The sequence below is a fragment of the Paramormyrops kingsleyae genome, chromosome 3 (assembly GCF_048594095.1).
Source record: "Paramormyrops kingsleyae isolate MSU_618 chromosome 3, PKINGS_0.4, whole genome shotgun sequence".
In the NCBI taxonomy this organism is placed as follows: Eukaryota; Metazoa; Chordata; class Actinopteri; order Osteoglossiformes; family Mormyridae; genus Paramormyrops; species Paramormyrops kingsleyae.
In genome coordinates, this window is record NC_132799.1 from 40,209,754 (window position 1) to 40,226,228 (window position 16,475).

The 16,475-nt window shown below is 42.9% G+C and overlaps 1 protein-coding gene across 2 annotated transcripts in view; it reads right to left on the bottom strand.

The window, feature by feature from the left end:
• Positions 1-16,475, bottom strand: part of atxn10 (ataxin 10) — a 50,695-nt gene that overhangs the window by 16,953 nt on the left and 17,267 nt on the right. For both annotated transcript variants that reach the window (XM_072710288.1, XM_072710289.1), the window contains exons 5-10: positions 14,428-14,595; positions 10,462-10,542; positions 8,706-8,865; positions 7,455-7,563; positions 6,902-7,071; positions 1,216-1,279 (exon numbers count right to left, since the gene is read on the bottom strand). In XM_072710288.1, the coding sequence (XP_072566389.1) occupies positions 1,216-1,279; positions 6,902-7,071; positions 7,455-7,563; positions 8,706-8,865; positions 10,462-10,542; positions 14,428-14,595 (752 nt within the window). The remainder of the gene's footprint in view (positions 1-1,215; positions 1,280-6,901; positions 7,072-7,454; positions 7,564-8,705; positions 8,866-10,461; positions 10,543-14,427; positions 14,596-16,475) is intronic.

The following is a 16,475-nucleotide window of genomic DNA, read 5'->3' on the forward strand; positions in this document are numbered from 1 at the left end:
GGAAGTCTGGCCTGCTCTTGTGTTTTAATTTGACTTCTACAAATAGCACTGGAATACATAAACGTTAACCAAGCTGACCAGCACCTACATGACAATGATTCCCTTGCATGATCCTCACTCACACACACATGCAGACAATGGCCAACGCACTCAACTACAGCCTAACAGACACATACACACAAACACAAAAAATGCTTCTGCTTGTCAGAAAATAAACCTCGTGCATGCAACCTCAAGAAACCTTTTGGTATTAAGAAGGAATGGGGAGAAGAGGTTTCCAACGGTTAGCTTCTTCACTCGCATCAATTCCATGACACGCTGATACTATTAGACCTGCAAGGCCCTGATGACTTGAACATAATGAAGAAACACCCACCAGGATATTAAATATGGTTTTATGACAGGTTATCTCATCTTAATCTCCCTCTCAGAGAGTGCCACCTTGGAGTCTTCCAGTTACTTTTAAGTATGGAATTACAGTCATGCACATGTTGATTACAATATACAGTATAAGCCCTCTGCATTTTACAGCTAAGATGCTGCGAGACCTACGGACATCATCAAATGACAGGTCTATGCCAACGTTGTATTGACACCATACCGTAATGTGCGTGACTGAAGCAAGCTACCTCTGGAAGCTGCCAGGTAGTGGGGAAGAACACACTTTCCATGAAGCAACATGTTTACATTAACGCGTCCTGTCGGAACTCAGTACTGAGGTCCATGGGGCATATCTGCTGGCAGCGAGAATCATTCCGTTTGAGGATGCATTCATGTGACAATGATAGATAAGCCCAATGGGGCATGGTGTGATTGGGGGATCGCTCACAGTGTTATGTTTGTGCCTAAAGCTATGTGGAACGTGCAGGGCGATGCCGGTTCGTGCTGAAACATACATGTCAGAGACTGTCTGAGGAACTCCAAGAGCAAAAGGAATACCATTAGACCCCACAGGTAAATCAGAATGATGAGAAGTATGAGCAAGTGAGCAGAGGCAGATGGAGGACATTATCAGGTGATCTCAGGGTGGTTAGGTTTTCCAGGATAAGCAAATGTATATAGGAGTTCTTAAGATTTTGCTGTAACCAAAACTTACCTTGGAATGACATGTAGGCTTGTAGCTGATGTATGGATCCACTCACTTAACCACCATACTTATAGCAACCCAGCATCCTTAATCAATATTTGAGACTATATCCCGAGAGCTAAGGATACAGGGGTTGTTGCTATCAATGCTGCAGTTGTCCAGGATAAGAGGAATTCCATCCAGTTCTCTGACCTAAGGGAAATGGAAAGGTCAAGGTCAGCACTTCTTGTAACAGCTGCCTAATCCAACGACACAAAAAACACACCTGAAGGCTAGATGTGCTTAGAGGGTAATGTGGACCTTCCTGCCCAGATTATTACAAATGAAATTCACATAACAAGGAAGTGTCTTGCAATTTTTCCCTGCGCCCTTTGGCTTCAGCTACATACTGCTTTATTGGCGTAAACTCCATACCTTTCAGCTCTAAAAACAGCAGTCCTTAAGACAGATTAGATGTAATTATCATCACAGCTTTGATCAAAATTTCTAATACTGTGGTCTAAAAAGGTTGAAAACAACAATGATCACGTGATCAACACAGGCATTCAATTAGCAGAGTTCTGTCAAGGCAGGGTATAAAGATCTACAGTCGAAATGGAGTACCCCAGGGAGGGAATTAGGGCCTGATCAGCAGATGTGATTAATCCTGGGGGATAGAGGGCCACCTCCCCATCCCCACACTGTTCGGGGTCATCAACCCAGGCCTCATTAGCTAAGCTTTGGTGCTGTGCCTCACTCAGATTAGATGGTCTTGGGGCACCATGTCAATCAGCTTTGTAGGTCTCTGGTAGTCACTCAACCATTTATAAACTACATATAAGTCCTACCCCAAGTCTCAGGCATACTCCTGAGGTCTAGTAGTCATAGTATAGCTCTTAGCTTCTTGTGGAAACCTGTGCGGTAGAGTGTTTTTTTCATGCACGATGCCATTAGTATGAGCCAAGTCACATGGCCAGTACAATAGAAGCCTGACTGGGTGATTGGGAAGGTTGAGGGTTCAGCTCCAAGCTGCACACTTAAGATATTAACTTTTGTGTAGGAAGTCCTGTAAGCCCCCATCAGCACATTAGCATTGTAGTTAGTAATTCAGCATGTCCAGTGCTGTATAGTCAAGGACCTCTTCGCAACTGGCCAGTGGGTGAGAGAAATGAGAAAAAACTGAAGACATTCATTAAGTAATTAAAGTCTACATGTACAGTATGAAGGAGACTAATGGCATCTATTACACCACACTAATGTGTGCTCAGATGCCACCAACGCGGCCTGCCATAGCACAGTCCTGCTTGCCACAGGTCGGTCAGCAGCATGAAAACGCAGTGAAACTGGGTACCAGAAACATGGGAGAGGAAACATGGTCCAGTGTCTGAACTAGGACTTTGAAATGGAGGAGACCTCTTGATTCAATATTAAATCAATATTTGTTGGCCAATGCATCTCAGTTTTTAATAGTTTTTGCTGAAGAACATTTTAAGTCTACCTTTAACGTAAAGACAAGTACTACAACGGTGCACGTATTTGTCATGTACCTTTCAGTTACATTATTTTTGATTCAAATGCACAATGAAATCAATGAACATGTTTCTTGACAGTGGCAAAACCTAAATGCACAAGTTGATGTTCAACAAGACAAACATTATGGTAATGGTACCTGAGAGCTGGTTACAGTTAGTACTGGAAAGCTTAAAGACCCTCCCACATCATATAAATTAGTAGTTTGAAAACAAATTCTTTTCCCAATAAATTACACCTGAGGGAGAGAAAATACTTGATTAGACAAAGACTGTTTTTGTTGGTTATGTTATACCAAACTTGAAAACTCAAATATGTTTTTGCAAACACATCACGCATGTTGCTCACTCCAATGAGATGACATCATCCAAGTGTGTGCACACAGGGGCAAAGCAGAAACAGCCTTGGCAGCTTAGTCTCCCTGAGGCATTTAAAGAGCTTTCACCATGAAACTCCGATCAGGTTAAAAGAAAAGATTATGGTTGTAGCGGTGTTTATCTCTACAGATATGCAACTATAATTTGTAAGAATATGGGATATAGTTATTAGTGTTACGATGCACTCTAGGGACATTGGCATTGACATATTTAATTTGGTTTCATTATTAATATGAAACTCACTCCTATGCTTGATGGAATTTTATTTTTAAATGATTTATTTTACATATATATTTTAATTGTGCAAATGAGCGTCTTAGGTTTTTTATTCAGAGACAATTACAGACAATAATGTTTTACAACTTTTTACAGACTAATTGTGTTCGTAATTTTAATAATAAACTTCAAAACAAAATGTGTTTCCCTACTGTACTGAAAATGCAACCGTGAATTTAGTGAACTGTTACACTGCTAGTAAAGACTGTATCTTACATTGAAGAGCCTTTATTGAGCTGTTTAACATTGTCAAGGGTTATTGCCTTAAACATGTAGCTGAGGGTTTGTGGTTGTCCACCTTGAGGTGTTGGAAAAGATGCAGGCAAATGTTAGCGATATTACGACAGTGTTTTACTGCAACAAATCTTGCAGATAGCCATATTCAGGTCTAGGTGTCTGCTGACTTTATAAAATCCAACATTTGCTCAGATGTGTTTAAATTGTGATGGTGCTGGAAAAAAACAAAATGTGTGCACAGTATCAAGGGTGACCAAAATAATTTCAGTAAACTATGTCTAATTAAGATCTAAAAATTGATTTTTAACTCTCGTGGCGATCTAAAAATCACCACCTCAAAGAATTGTGATTTGTAACTAAATTGATTTTTCCCCCCAACCCCTAATCTGTACCTCACATGGCCAGCACATGGGTACATGGGGGGAAAACAGCCAAACAGACACTGGTTACACTTAATCTGAGACATTTCGGCTCCTGTGTTACCTGTAACACATGCCCCTGGTAACAGCGGCGCATGAGCGAGGAGCAGTTCCAATGCCAGCCAAACCTACTCATGCCAAATGATAGCTGGAGGGGAGACATTAATTAGGGCTCGGTATCAACTAGTCTGGTATCTGAATTGGCTGCTGATGAAGAGAGACTGACAATGCGTGTGTGCTTGGTTGTCAGTGTGAGAGCGTACTCCTGTCTAAGTACGAGATCGTGTATGGTGTGTCTTTAGCTGCATTTCTCTCTTTGTGTGTGTGTGTGTGTGTATGCGAAGGTGCGTGAGTGAGAGTGTGAGGGTGTGTGTAAGTTTGTGGGGTGGGGAGGGAGCTGTACGGGATGCTATAAATGTTGTTAATTAATCCTCTGAAAGTAGAGCATTAAGCAGAATAAAAAGGTTCATCCAAAACAAAACATCTCCCCAGGCAGGGAAATCACACAGAAATGACAGGGGGTGTGTGGGGGGGGGGGTGGTGGTGGTTGAACCCACTGAATATCAGGAAGATTACTCGTTTAGCAGACACAGAGATGACCGACCCCCTTTCCAACCTCGCGGGCCTGACCTCTGACTTCTGACCCCCCGCCCGCCCGCCCCCCAACTCTTTGTGTGCTGTGTGTGGGGCTTTCAGTCATGTTAATGGGGAGGTTGCACAATATGAAGGCTGGGAACTTCAAGGTCCCTGGGGGTGCTAGGCGTGGGCTGTCAGAGAGAAGTAAGAGTTTAATTGGACATGCAACACCTCCAGGAATCCATTATCAAGCCATTCATAAAAAGAACAAAGGGGAGGGGGGGGTCAAGGCAAAATCAGGGAATGGAGGGATAGAAGATGTTTTTAACAAAAAAGCAGCGGACCAGGAATGGCAACCTATATCAAATCCGCAGGCAAATCCCAGGATTAGCGGGGCCCATTGTTCTCCCGCTGGCAAGGGACTGGAGGGGGGAACTTGGGGGCTTGTGGACGGAACCCCGGACTGCGGCGATGACAGCCTGGCCGGCTTGGAGCAGAGTCGCTGACGGAGCAAGGCCCGGAGGAGAGGCCAGGGAATTTCACTGGCCAAACTCAAATTCTGTCCCCCAACCGCTTTCAGAGAAAAACAGGAGCAGCTTGAATGTGTGACCCCTCCATGGATAATATATACTTTGGACAGCACACACATCCCTCAACATTTTATTAGAGTTTTTCTAATATTTATGGAATATTTATGCCCAACTGGTTTCTCCCTTTATGAAAAGTACTTTTAATGAAAAATACAACCCGAGTGAATCCAAAAAGTGACAGGAGAGACCACCTACCAACTCGACAGTTTCAAACCCAACTCCTGGAATATACTCATCAGTCACAACCATCAAGCTAAATGTGCCGGAGGATGAAAAACTAGCAATAGGCTCAGACAATACAGATTAGGTAGCTTGCGGCCACTTTACCTGAGAAAAGGTCTTAGTCATGGACAGCCATCAATCTTCAACTTTATGGACGTTAAAGACATTTCACAACCGTAAACAATATTACAACACTCCTATATGGGTACATTCCTCTGTATACCATCTGTATTATTTCAGCACAGCTCTCTATAGTATGCTAGTACACTCGTCTATAGTATGAGTACAGTACAGTTTCCAACAGTATTATAAGTGGGGTAGAGCCCCCTATAGTTCTGAGTACAGTACAGCATTCTACAGTATAAGTACAGCATAGTCCCTACAGTATTAAAATCAGGGTATAGACCCCCACAATATTAAGAGTAGGGTAAACCCCCCTACAGTAATAAGAGCAGGATACAATGCCCTAAAGTATTATCAGTACACTACACTGCCATGTAGTATTAAGAGCAGGGAACAGCCCCCAACAGCAAGGTATTATGAACATCTCTCGGTATTAAGGCCAAGGTACAACCCTCAATGGTATTATGAGTACACTACACTCCCCTATGGTATTAAGAGCAAGGAACAGCCCCTACAGTATTAGTTTTAACTGCAAGGCACAGGTCCCTACAATATTATGAGCACACTACACTCCTCTACGGTATTAAGGGCAGAGTATAGCCCCCTATTTTTTCCAGAACCAGGAACTTCATGTTCGTCATGTTCACACCACAGCAGCTCTACCTGACTGTAAGTATTGCTTTATTGTCATCCCAACAATACACAATAAGTGTACAGTGTGACAAAATATCATTCTCCATGACCATATGTGCAACATAAAACACAACAACCCACAAGACAGATCACGATGAGGGTGAGAGGGGTAATAATTTACACTACACCTATATACATATATTTATATAAATGAACAGAGAAGACAATAGACTATGACTGAGTAGAAAGACATGGAGACATGGAGCTTATACGTAGTGTGAAGACAGTACAGTACATGGAGAATATGTTAAGAATGAAGACAGTAATAAAGTGAGCAAGTGTAGTTCCTTGTAGGCAGTTCTGGAACCCCTTTTAGTACATATCCCAGTACTTCCAGAAGTACTTTTCATTTGAACATGAACTACTAGGGAGACGTTTTCAGTGATAGCTTGCTGATTGGTTGACCACATGCACTGTCGCTAATTTAGAAGTAATGCAGAAGTATGGAAAAAAAAGAGATATAATTAGCGAAGCAAAAACTGAGAGGATGGAATTATTTTTGTAGTTTCATTACATTTAATGAAAACATGTTTTTTGCTTGTGTCTCCATATTTCTACTTCGAAAAATTTGTTTCGATAACTAATCACTAATCGCAATCACTCCCCCCCAAAGTTTAACCTACAAGCTTTTTTTTGTCTCCCATGCTTATTTAGCATAAAGGTCCTAGTTCTGTTGTGCGGTGTGAAAAGCCCCCGGGCAATACGGCCCTTGTAATCAGGGACTTGGTTCTGGAACTTTGTTGTCAAAGCACCTATTATGAGCCACATCACCCTTTCCCCTTGTCATTGTACCTTATTCTGGTTTTCCGCATTGATGTGGCACAGGTTCCCGATAAGCCGCACCAGGTGCGCCTTAAAGCCCACAGCAGGGTGTGAAGCCGAGCTGGCGGTGGAGAAGTCTTGCATGGTGCTGAACACATTGTGACCTGCCTTGCCCAGGAAGTGGACCTCCTTCAGGAGCTCTGAGAAAGTGATAGGTTATAACTATTAGACACACAGGTTAGCAGCAGTGCGGGCAGGCAGAGAAGACAGGGATTTATGAGGCATGCAGCACAAATGCCTATGCAAGGCCATCGCCTCAGGTGCTCCTTTCTGGGATGGGGGTAAGAGATATGGGGGATGGGGCAGGGGTTGTGCGTGGAACCAGGGCTCCAGCTATCTGACAGATCTCCTGTTCGCACCAGTGATAAGTCAATAAGGTCACGGAAAGTCCCACAGCTGAACCGCTTCAGAGGCAGTTCAAATTCCGCTGCTCTCTGACTGGGAAAGCAATAAGAATAATTGAAGGCCTGTGATGACAAACTGATTTCATTCAGGTTCATGCACTTGTCGGGCAGGCCTTTACCCACGGTGCTGCTGAGGAGCGTCGGGTGATCCTGCAGGAACATGAACAGCTTGCGATCCGAGGTCATCTCGCACAGCACGTCCAGTAGCCTCGTGACAGTCAGGGCATCCTGCAATGACATAACAGGGTCATGGGTTCCGCCTGGGAACAGAAGGCTGAAGTAGTCTTAGGACCAGGGATCACTCATCTTAAAAACACCAAAACATCCCTCAGTTCCTCTAGAACCCTGCCATTTCACTTATGTAATTTTACTTCTCCACTTCGCTCTTCCACACAAACCGATTCTGAAACCCCAATATTATTCTCCTTACCTGAGCTTTACTGTAAACATGAGGCTGATTTTATGATACAAAGTATGTAATTTGTCTCGAGGCTGTAAATTATTGCTGCTCCAATTTCCATGATATCCTAAATGATTGGAGCTTTAAGTCAGGCAACAAGAATAAGACCTTTGGAAGACAACCAGTGCCAGCGCAAGGCTGGTGTGTCACCCTGTCAAACAAGCAGCAGATTCTATCTAAAGCCGCTTATCTGCCAGACTGCCACGGATCCTGGCACAGTGATGGCAAAACAGGCCAAGGTCATAATGACAACTCACAGGCTACTTCCCCAAATCATCTAATCAGTTATTGTACTCTTCATATCGCTAAATCAGAAGCATATTTAAGCAGGAATTACACACATGCATGTCAGGAACAGGACTTGGGAGTGATGTTACAAACAACACAGTACCCAGGCCTAATCTCCCCCGACGGGTTGAGAACTGGCAGGTAATGAGAGCTGGGCATTCTCAATGTCTCTCTAAGGAGAAATGGCAGATTTGGACTTGGTAAAGGCCTGGCCCGTGGTGGATCTTGATTGTGGGGGAGAGCCAGACAACTGAATAGGCTGATACATGAATATAGGACCATCAGTGCCACCCAAGCCCATGACGAGGAACGTCAGGATCATGGGGCAATTCATTGCTATTTTGTTGCTCAGATGACTTAAAACCAAGATTTTATCCATTTATACAGCTGGACCCTTTACAGGGACAAATCGATGCATGTACAGCAGCTGAGCCCTTCCTGAGACCTAAGACAACTTGAGACCAAGACAGGTTCCCTAGTCCGCTTAATGTTATTTTCTACCCAAGGTATATCACTCCAGTATAGTGGAGGGGCTCTAGGAACTCAGATTGCGTGACAGATTTTTGCCTGCTGGAGCATCCCCCTACCCCCGCAGACTCCCTCCTACCCATTTGGGCCTCACCGTGTCCGCAGGGAAGGGCCCAGAGGCCAGCTCCAGTACAGCCTTACAGTGATCCACGAAGTAGGTAACCAGAAACTGTGCGAGCTTGGGCAGGATAACAGGCTCCTGGGGCTCCTCCGGTTCCCCCAGCTGGGCTGCGATGAGCTCCAGCAGGGTAACCCTGCCGCAAGATTGATTGGGAAAGACAGGCCTGTCAGACAGACATCCATAATAAACTAGCACCATATCTGTTAAGATTAGGAGCAACCTAGACTTGGTCTGAGTTGTGGTGCTAAACCCGAATTAGCAGACTCTTGCAGAGACCAGCTTGTAAGGTTTCACAACCAATGGGGGTGGGGGCTGAGGATCCCAAATGATTTTCCCTGGGTTTCCCGAGTCCTGGCGGAGCAGCTCACTGTCGGTCGGCTTCTGTTCAACCTGAGCTCTCAATTAACCAGTGTTGACTGAACTATTGATTGAGCAAAACTAGGAGCTGAAAGAAACTTTAAACTGAATGTGTTTCAGCCCTATCACACATAACAATTAAGTAACTAAAAGGCTTATAATTAAGGCTCAATATAGGTCAAACAGTTTTGAACTTTTTTTGATTTCCTAATGAAAGATCTCATGAATGGATCATAGGAGATGCTACATATTTTGTATGATATTTAATTATAAAAACTTGAGTTGTGAGATTCATTCAGTTTACAGCCCGATAATGTGGTATGAAATGGACTGCCCAGATGAAAAATCCGGTCCCATCCCCATCCTGGAGTTCCACCTGACTCACAGAGGTGAATATTCAACGGCATATTATGTTTTTAAGTTGCAGCAATTGACTTTAACTCTCCTTTCTCAAGTATTAAAATAAGAACTTTCATCTCATTGGCAAGCATCTCACCTAATCTCACTTCTGATTACCTTTTCATAACAATGTGTGTTCATCAGAAACTAAAGATAGAGTACACTTGAAAAAGAAATATGCATTGAGAGTTGTTTTGTGCCTTTATTACACCAATACATGAAAGGCAATTTAAAAAAATACACAACACGTGCCAACACAAAAACAAAAATTTGCAGAGTGAATGAATTTCATAACTGTGATATCATGGACAATTAACAGTAAATTTGCTCTGATGAACATACAGTACTGTGCAAAAGTTTTAGGCAGTCAAAGGAAACTATGGTTAAATAATCTTCATGTTGGTGGACTATGATATTATGTCAGTCAAAGTGTATCAGCTTAGCTATTTCATTTCTCCTAAGTCACCCCATTATTTACAGTAATTGTCCAATGTACCCATGTGTTTTTTGACTGGACCACTAGCACACCATATTTGACTAATGAATAAACCATACAGGGTTTTACCTAATTAAGTTAATGAACTAAGTGAGCTGGTAGTAAAACTGAACAGATTGTAAAGAATAGCTGAGATGCCCCTGAGGAGAGGTTTGGGAACCGAAGCGCTGTTCTAGCTATCGAACAAGACTTCAGTGTTCATTTGGAGAACAGAAGTTCTTGTTACTGTTTATTGTGTTCCTGTTAATTTGCAATGGTAGATTGCGGTTTTTTCCAGAGCAAATAAACATTTACTACCCAGATAAACAGCCTTAATTTTTTTCTATGAATGCATAAGACTTTTACACATTACTGCATCTTTCATGATTTATTTTAAAAATAAATCATTTCAGGGTTATGTTGTACATTCTAGACATGCCCATCTGTCTCAAGTAACCGCAGTTTTCAATCTGTTATGTGAGGGGTTTGCAAGATTACCTCTCAGGGCAGCTCAGCTCTGCAAACATCTTCTCAGTGAGCTCAGGAGACTTCAGGAAGTGCTGTGTAACTATTAACACTCTGAAAGGAAACAGGAGAGACACAGCAGAAGAGAAGGTTACCCGGGTAGTGAGACACAACCCAGACTCTCACATTTTCACCCATGATCCAGGATCCTGGGTCATGGTATTCCTCTTACAGTTAAGAAATAAGCAGGATTCAAGGCACCAGTTCTCCTAACTGTAAGTCTTTGGATTATAAGAGGAAACCTATCCAAACATGGGGAGAACTCCATACACTCAGAGGTAGGGTTCTAACCCCTAGAGGTGTGAGGCTTTAAGCGGTAACGCTACCATAACACTTTTGAAAACAGTCACTTTGACCTCATTTCCACCAACATGGAGCTGGTGCTGGGTTGGTCCTGGCTTGGTGTCCTTTGAAAATCAGCCTGCATTTCCACCAGTTTCAGAACAGAACAGAAATGTTACGTAGGCAGAAGTGAAAGTAAAGCAAAGGGTAATTTGAATTTTGCTTTTTAGATTAATTTTGCCGAACTGGAAAAAAAAGAAAAGAGTACGATTCGATGTGTCCTGTCTCCATTGCCTGTATCCAATTTTGTCTCCTTAAAGGCTCCCCATCTGTGTGTGTGTGTGACTTTCTTTATTCTTGCTCCTTGTTCTACTGCTGTCCTTTTAAAGATCACGCAATCAAAGTCTGCTAAAAACTAAACTTTGCACCTCATGATCTCTTCGCCACTCGAACAGCACAATATTTTATTTATTCAACCTGTCACATATTTACACTTTATTGTTAAAGATATTTATACTTTATTATTAAATCTCGCCAACAGATCGATCCTTTGTTCTTCACAGAATAAAAAAAACAATGTAATATTGCATCATTTATGTGAATTATATTAAGTGCTTTGGTGCAAGTTAATATTTTACGTTAAATATTTTATTTTCAGAAAATACAATCCATACAATTTTAAGCTATTTTACGACATTTTGTCTCTACGTAAAGGGTCTCCCAGTCTGTGTGTGTCAGTTTATTCTCGCTGTATTACCACTGTCCTTTTAGGGTCATGCAGTAATACTAAAAACTGAACTTTGCAGTCCACCTCATGATCTCTTCAGCACTCAAACGCTACAATATTTTATTTTTTCGACCTGTACCATATTCATACTTTATTATTAAATCTGCCCAGCATATCAATCTTTCGTTTTTCACAGAATAAAAAAACCTTATTGTAACCTTATATTCCGCTAATAAGCTGGCAAGTTGTTTCACTAATATACCAACGTTATTAGACTAAATTATGTCGATTATGGATTGAATTTTCCGGGTATGCATTTGGTTTGGATGCAATAGCCCGTCTCTCGCTGACACTATGGTGCCAAATTCTGAGCCCGACCTTTCTGTGGTGCCTTGCTGGAGCCATTTTTTCTGTCCAGGACCATTTTTTTGCAGTGGAAACATGTGGAACCAGTGCCAGATTGGGAAAAAGACCCGCACCAGCACCACGTTGGAGGAAACAAGCCTTTTGATTAGTCTCTGATCAGTGTCAGTTTTCACAATAGAAAAGAAAACCTTACAGACCCCTTACCTTAAACCTGCTTCTACTAAAAACACAGGGTTTTACAAACATACACCTTACCAGTCATCTGTCCAAGTCCTTCTTCACCGTTATCTTTTCCACGCACAATAACATAACACTCAGGATCAATCTTTTATCACATTCATGCACATTTCACATGGCTTGATCTCCCTGATTAATCTGAAGCCTGAATTTGGGGACTGAAAGGAATTCATATTATATTTCAGCAAAACACAAACACAGCCGAAGTCTTCCCATTTTGTAAGGGAGATAAAAGGAATGGAACAGCAGGTGGCGTAGTGATTAACCAATGGGTTGTTGCTTCATTCACAGTACGGGCTTTGGTATATTACCTTTAAATTACTTATTTAACTTGAACTGTTCCAGTGAAATTCATATCTGTATAAATAGGTCACTTTGGGTAGAAACCACACAATGAAGAAATCATCATCCTCCTCCCCATTATCATCATCATTTTCAATAAGAATGAAAAATGGCAAGAACAACAAAATATTTTAGGAATGACCTTGCACTGATGTTTAAAAGAGTAAGAGACCAAAATTAGAGCAACATCCAGCTGTTGGAGAGAGGGTCCATAAAAATAGCCCCAAAAGGTTTCACTGTCGGCCAATCTGTGGTACCCCAAGGCCTCGGACTTCCTCAACCTGCCATCAGGAGCAGATTGAAAGTGGACTCCTAGTGCTCGAGAGCTCTGCATAGCCAGAAAACACGGGGATGAAAAAAGAAAAAAAAAAAAAAACTGTAGCATCCCTAGAAGATCTGGGCTTGTGGCCTGCCCTCATTGTTTGTTATGTTCTGCCGTAAATTCACCCGGACATGAGTGTGGCTGGACTCCGCGGGGCTGAAAGGCCAGCATTCCTCTTTTGTCTTGTCGAAAGCTGAGGCGAATGTTTATTCACCCCCAGTAGGCAAGCTGCGGCGCTGACCATGGACCCAAGGCAGCGGTTCGAGTTTAACTGTTGCAAATCAAAACGTGGCAACCCGCCGTCGGAATGCGGAGCAGCGGTCGCTCCGCTGGCAAGAGAACTTGTGGCCATCTCAGGTCCTGGGATAGACTGTTAAGGCTTACAATCAGCTGTATGTGGGGGCAGAGACCGACACCCAGTCCAGCTCATACACTCACACCTTGACCTCACTGAGACCTACACCCACCCTAAACATAGCACAAACACCCATATCCTGAGCTCACCAAGACCTATACCCACGCTAAATACAGCTTGTACACCCACACCTTGAGCTCACTGAGACCCACGCCCAAGTTGAACTCATGGACCCACATCCTGAGCCCACTGAAACCTAAGTCCAATCCAGCTCATATACCCACAACCTGAGTTCACCAAGACCTACACCCAGTCCAGCTCATACACCGACACCCTGAACTCACTGAGACGTATGCCCAGTCCAGGTCATACACCCACACCCTGAGGTAATTGTTAACTATTATTACCTACATTGCATGTTATGCACATCCAAGTCTTACATCGCTAGTCAGCTAGATTATGATCAGGCTTTGTCTTACCTTCAATTTGCTACGGATATTATAGCGCAAGGAGGTTAAATCTCACTAAAACATTTTTACTTTGTCATAGGAATAAAACCTAGCAAGTTTTGCAATTTTAATGATTATTCCTTTTCAAAATTATCTAGTATATGTTTAAAAATCAGTTTAAAGTTTTCCTTCGCTGCTTTTGTATGAGGGTTGCATATGTTCTCCAAGACAGTCATAATCATTTTCATCCTTGCTGTTTAAATCACTCCTACACGGGTTCATGAGAAATTTATGTTGAACTTTTTTTGTTTCATAAATACCCTAATATTTATAAAACAAAATCACACTACAATATTTGAAAAATACCAATACCATACTGTCATTGTGTATTATACAAAACACTTTATTTCTTGTTATGCTATCCTGATCTTGTTGTATCTGTTCTTCCGACCAGATCACAATTAAAGCTTGTGTTACTTTATTTGTCCACGCATCCATTATTATTAAATTGATTATTTTTTATGTCTGTGATGTAATAGGTCAACTAGAAAAAGCCCAATACTAACAAGCTGAAAGGAGCCATATCGCCACCAATTGTAGCGGAGTCAGTCAATAAATCGATTCCCCTCCTGTGCATGTATACTGGGACAAGTACAGTAGTCTGATTAAATGGTGTAATCGAATGGTGTAACCGTAGCTCAACTTAGCTGTGCATGTAAACGTACTGACTGAGACCTACACTGAGTCCAACTCGCCTAGAGCAATGCAGAGTCCAGCTGATACACCCACACCCTGAGCTCACTGAGACCTATGCCCAGTCCAACTTATGCACTCATACCCAAAGCTCATTGACACTTACGCCCAGTCGAGTTCCGGCTGCTTCTGGCACAGTGCAATGACCTTCCTGGCCACAGCCTGATGCTCCTGATGTGTGACCATCTCTTCCACTTTGTTGGGGTCCAGACAAGTGTAGAGCACCATGGCGCTGTAGGCCGCGGTCTTCTCGTCACTGTGGTCCAAGAGCTCCCTGCCAAGCACACATGGGTTATGATGACCTGGGTGAACATAAGGCCTCGTTCACACGGACGTCTGTACCAGGCGTTTTTCTGGCGTTCGTGGCGCCAGGTGAGCACCAACTGAACGGCGACAGTTTTTCTGCTCATTGCAGCAAATCAAAGCGTCCACACGGGCGTTCAGCACCGGCGTTCAGGTGGCGTCAAATAAACGCTGCATGCAACGTTTTATTGGCGTCAAAATCCCGATGAACGCGAGGAAAACGACGCTATTGTGTTTACATGCCATTCGGTTGGCGTTCTGGAGGACCGAATATGTCCCATGATTCTGTACGGCAACTGCGAGAAACCACATTTTACGGAAAATGTGATACTCGTAATATCGGTATTGTGGATGGATGTGTGAATGTAAATAAAATTTACATAAATGCATCTTGGACCTCTAGCTTACAAATTAGTTTACACACTGCAACTGATCCCCCCCCCCCCCCAAATTTAAGCAATTAATATATAAACCCCGCTTCTCTCCAATGCCTCAACAATTACGGATGGATTCGAGAGTACAGCATAACTTTGGCTACTTATTACCCGTGCAACATACTCAGAAAACGCCGGCTGAAACACACACTGAACCCGAAAAAAAATCACAAAAAAACTGAAAATGAAAGACGCAAATTATGCACGTTTGAAAGTCATTTTTAAATGTGAAACTAGAACTTTACAATGTGATTTCGTCATCTTGTTTAAATCTCGAAATATACATTAGAAATCTTAAGAGTAATTACTGCCCCAACAGGTAAATACACAAAACTACAGATTTGGTGTCAGGCTGGTGTTAAATGGCGTCAAGCGAACGCCAGTGAAACGCCAATCGAACGCAGCTACAAAACGCAGGAAAAACACGTATGGTGTTCAGAGGGCGTTCATTTCGAACGTCCGTGTGGACGAGGCCTTTAGGAGCTGTTTTTACGGACTTATCACAGCACATCTTAGCAGTCAAGAATTATGATTATGCAGTAAAAAAAAGTGACTGGGCTTTCAGGTGGAACTGTTAAAGATTTCCGTACCATCTTGAACAAGTGTTGTATAATTTCTAAGCATTAGGAGCCAGACAGCAAGGCAGTGGAATAGGCAAGTGAGTCATTACAAATGCAGGTTGTGTGCTGTTCCTACTGTACAGTATATGAACCCATATGAAGAGGACACACCAGTGCAAAGATTCCGGCTCCTGAAAAGTGCCTTTGGTAGCAGCATGGGCCCCCGCGTGCATGTCTGGGGGTGGGATGGCAGCACACAGTTCTCAGCGCGCTTGGCCATGTTAGTCAGGCCCTGCCAGGACTACCTTCCTTGCATTATTGGAATTCCAGCAGAAGGCTGGGTGAGGACAGGCAGGCAAGGGTGGGGGGGTGAGTGAGGGAAAATTGCAATTGGACTCCGAAGCCATGAGATAACTGATACACTGCAATCACTCCCCCAACCCCACAGCCACAACTGGGACCAGCTGAATAAAAAGAGGACAATCCTACTGTGAGAGTGCCAGGGAAAACAGAGGCCGCTTCAGGCCTAGCCGGGTCCTGACATCCACCGTGATTAACCCAAACAAGGTCAGGTACGTAGCAATTCTCACTCACAAGAAAGTGCGGAGCTCTGCAGCAAATATTTATAATGTCCTCACAGCGCTGCTGTCCTCTGGTTGTATTTCCCAGACATGGCCAATTGATCAGAGATAATAGAGGGGGTACGTCCAGTCCTTTAAACAGTCGGTACTAAGGGTGGGGATAATTCCAGTCCGTTAAACAGTCTGCACTAAGGGTGGGGTAAAAGCAGTACATTACACAGTCTATACTAAGGGTGGAGGTTAATTCCAGTCCTTTATACAGTCTGTGTTAAGGGT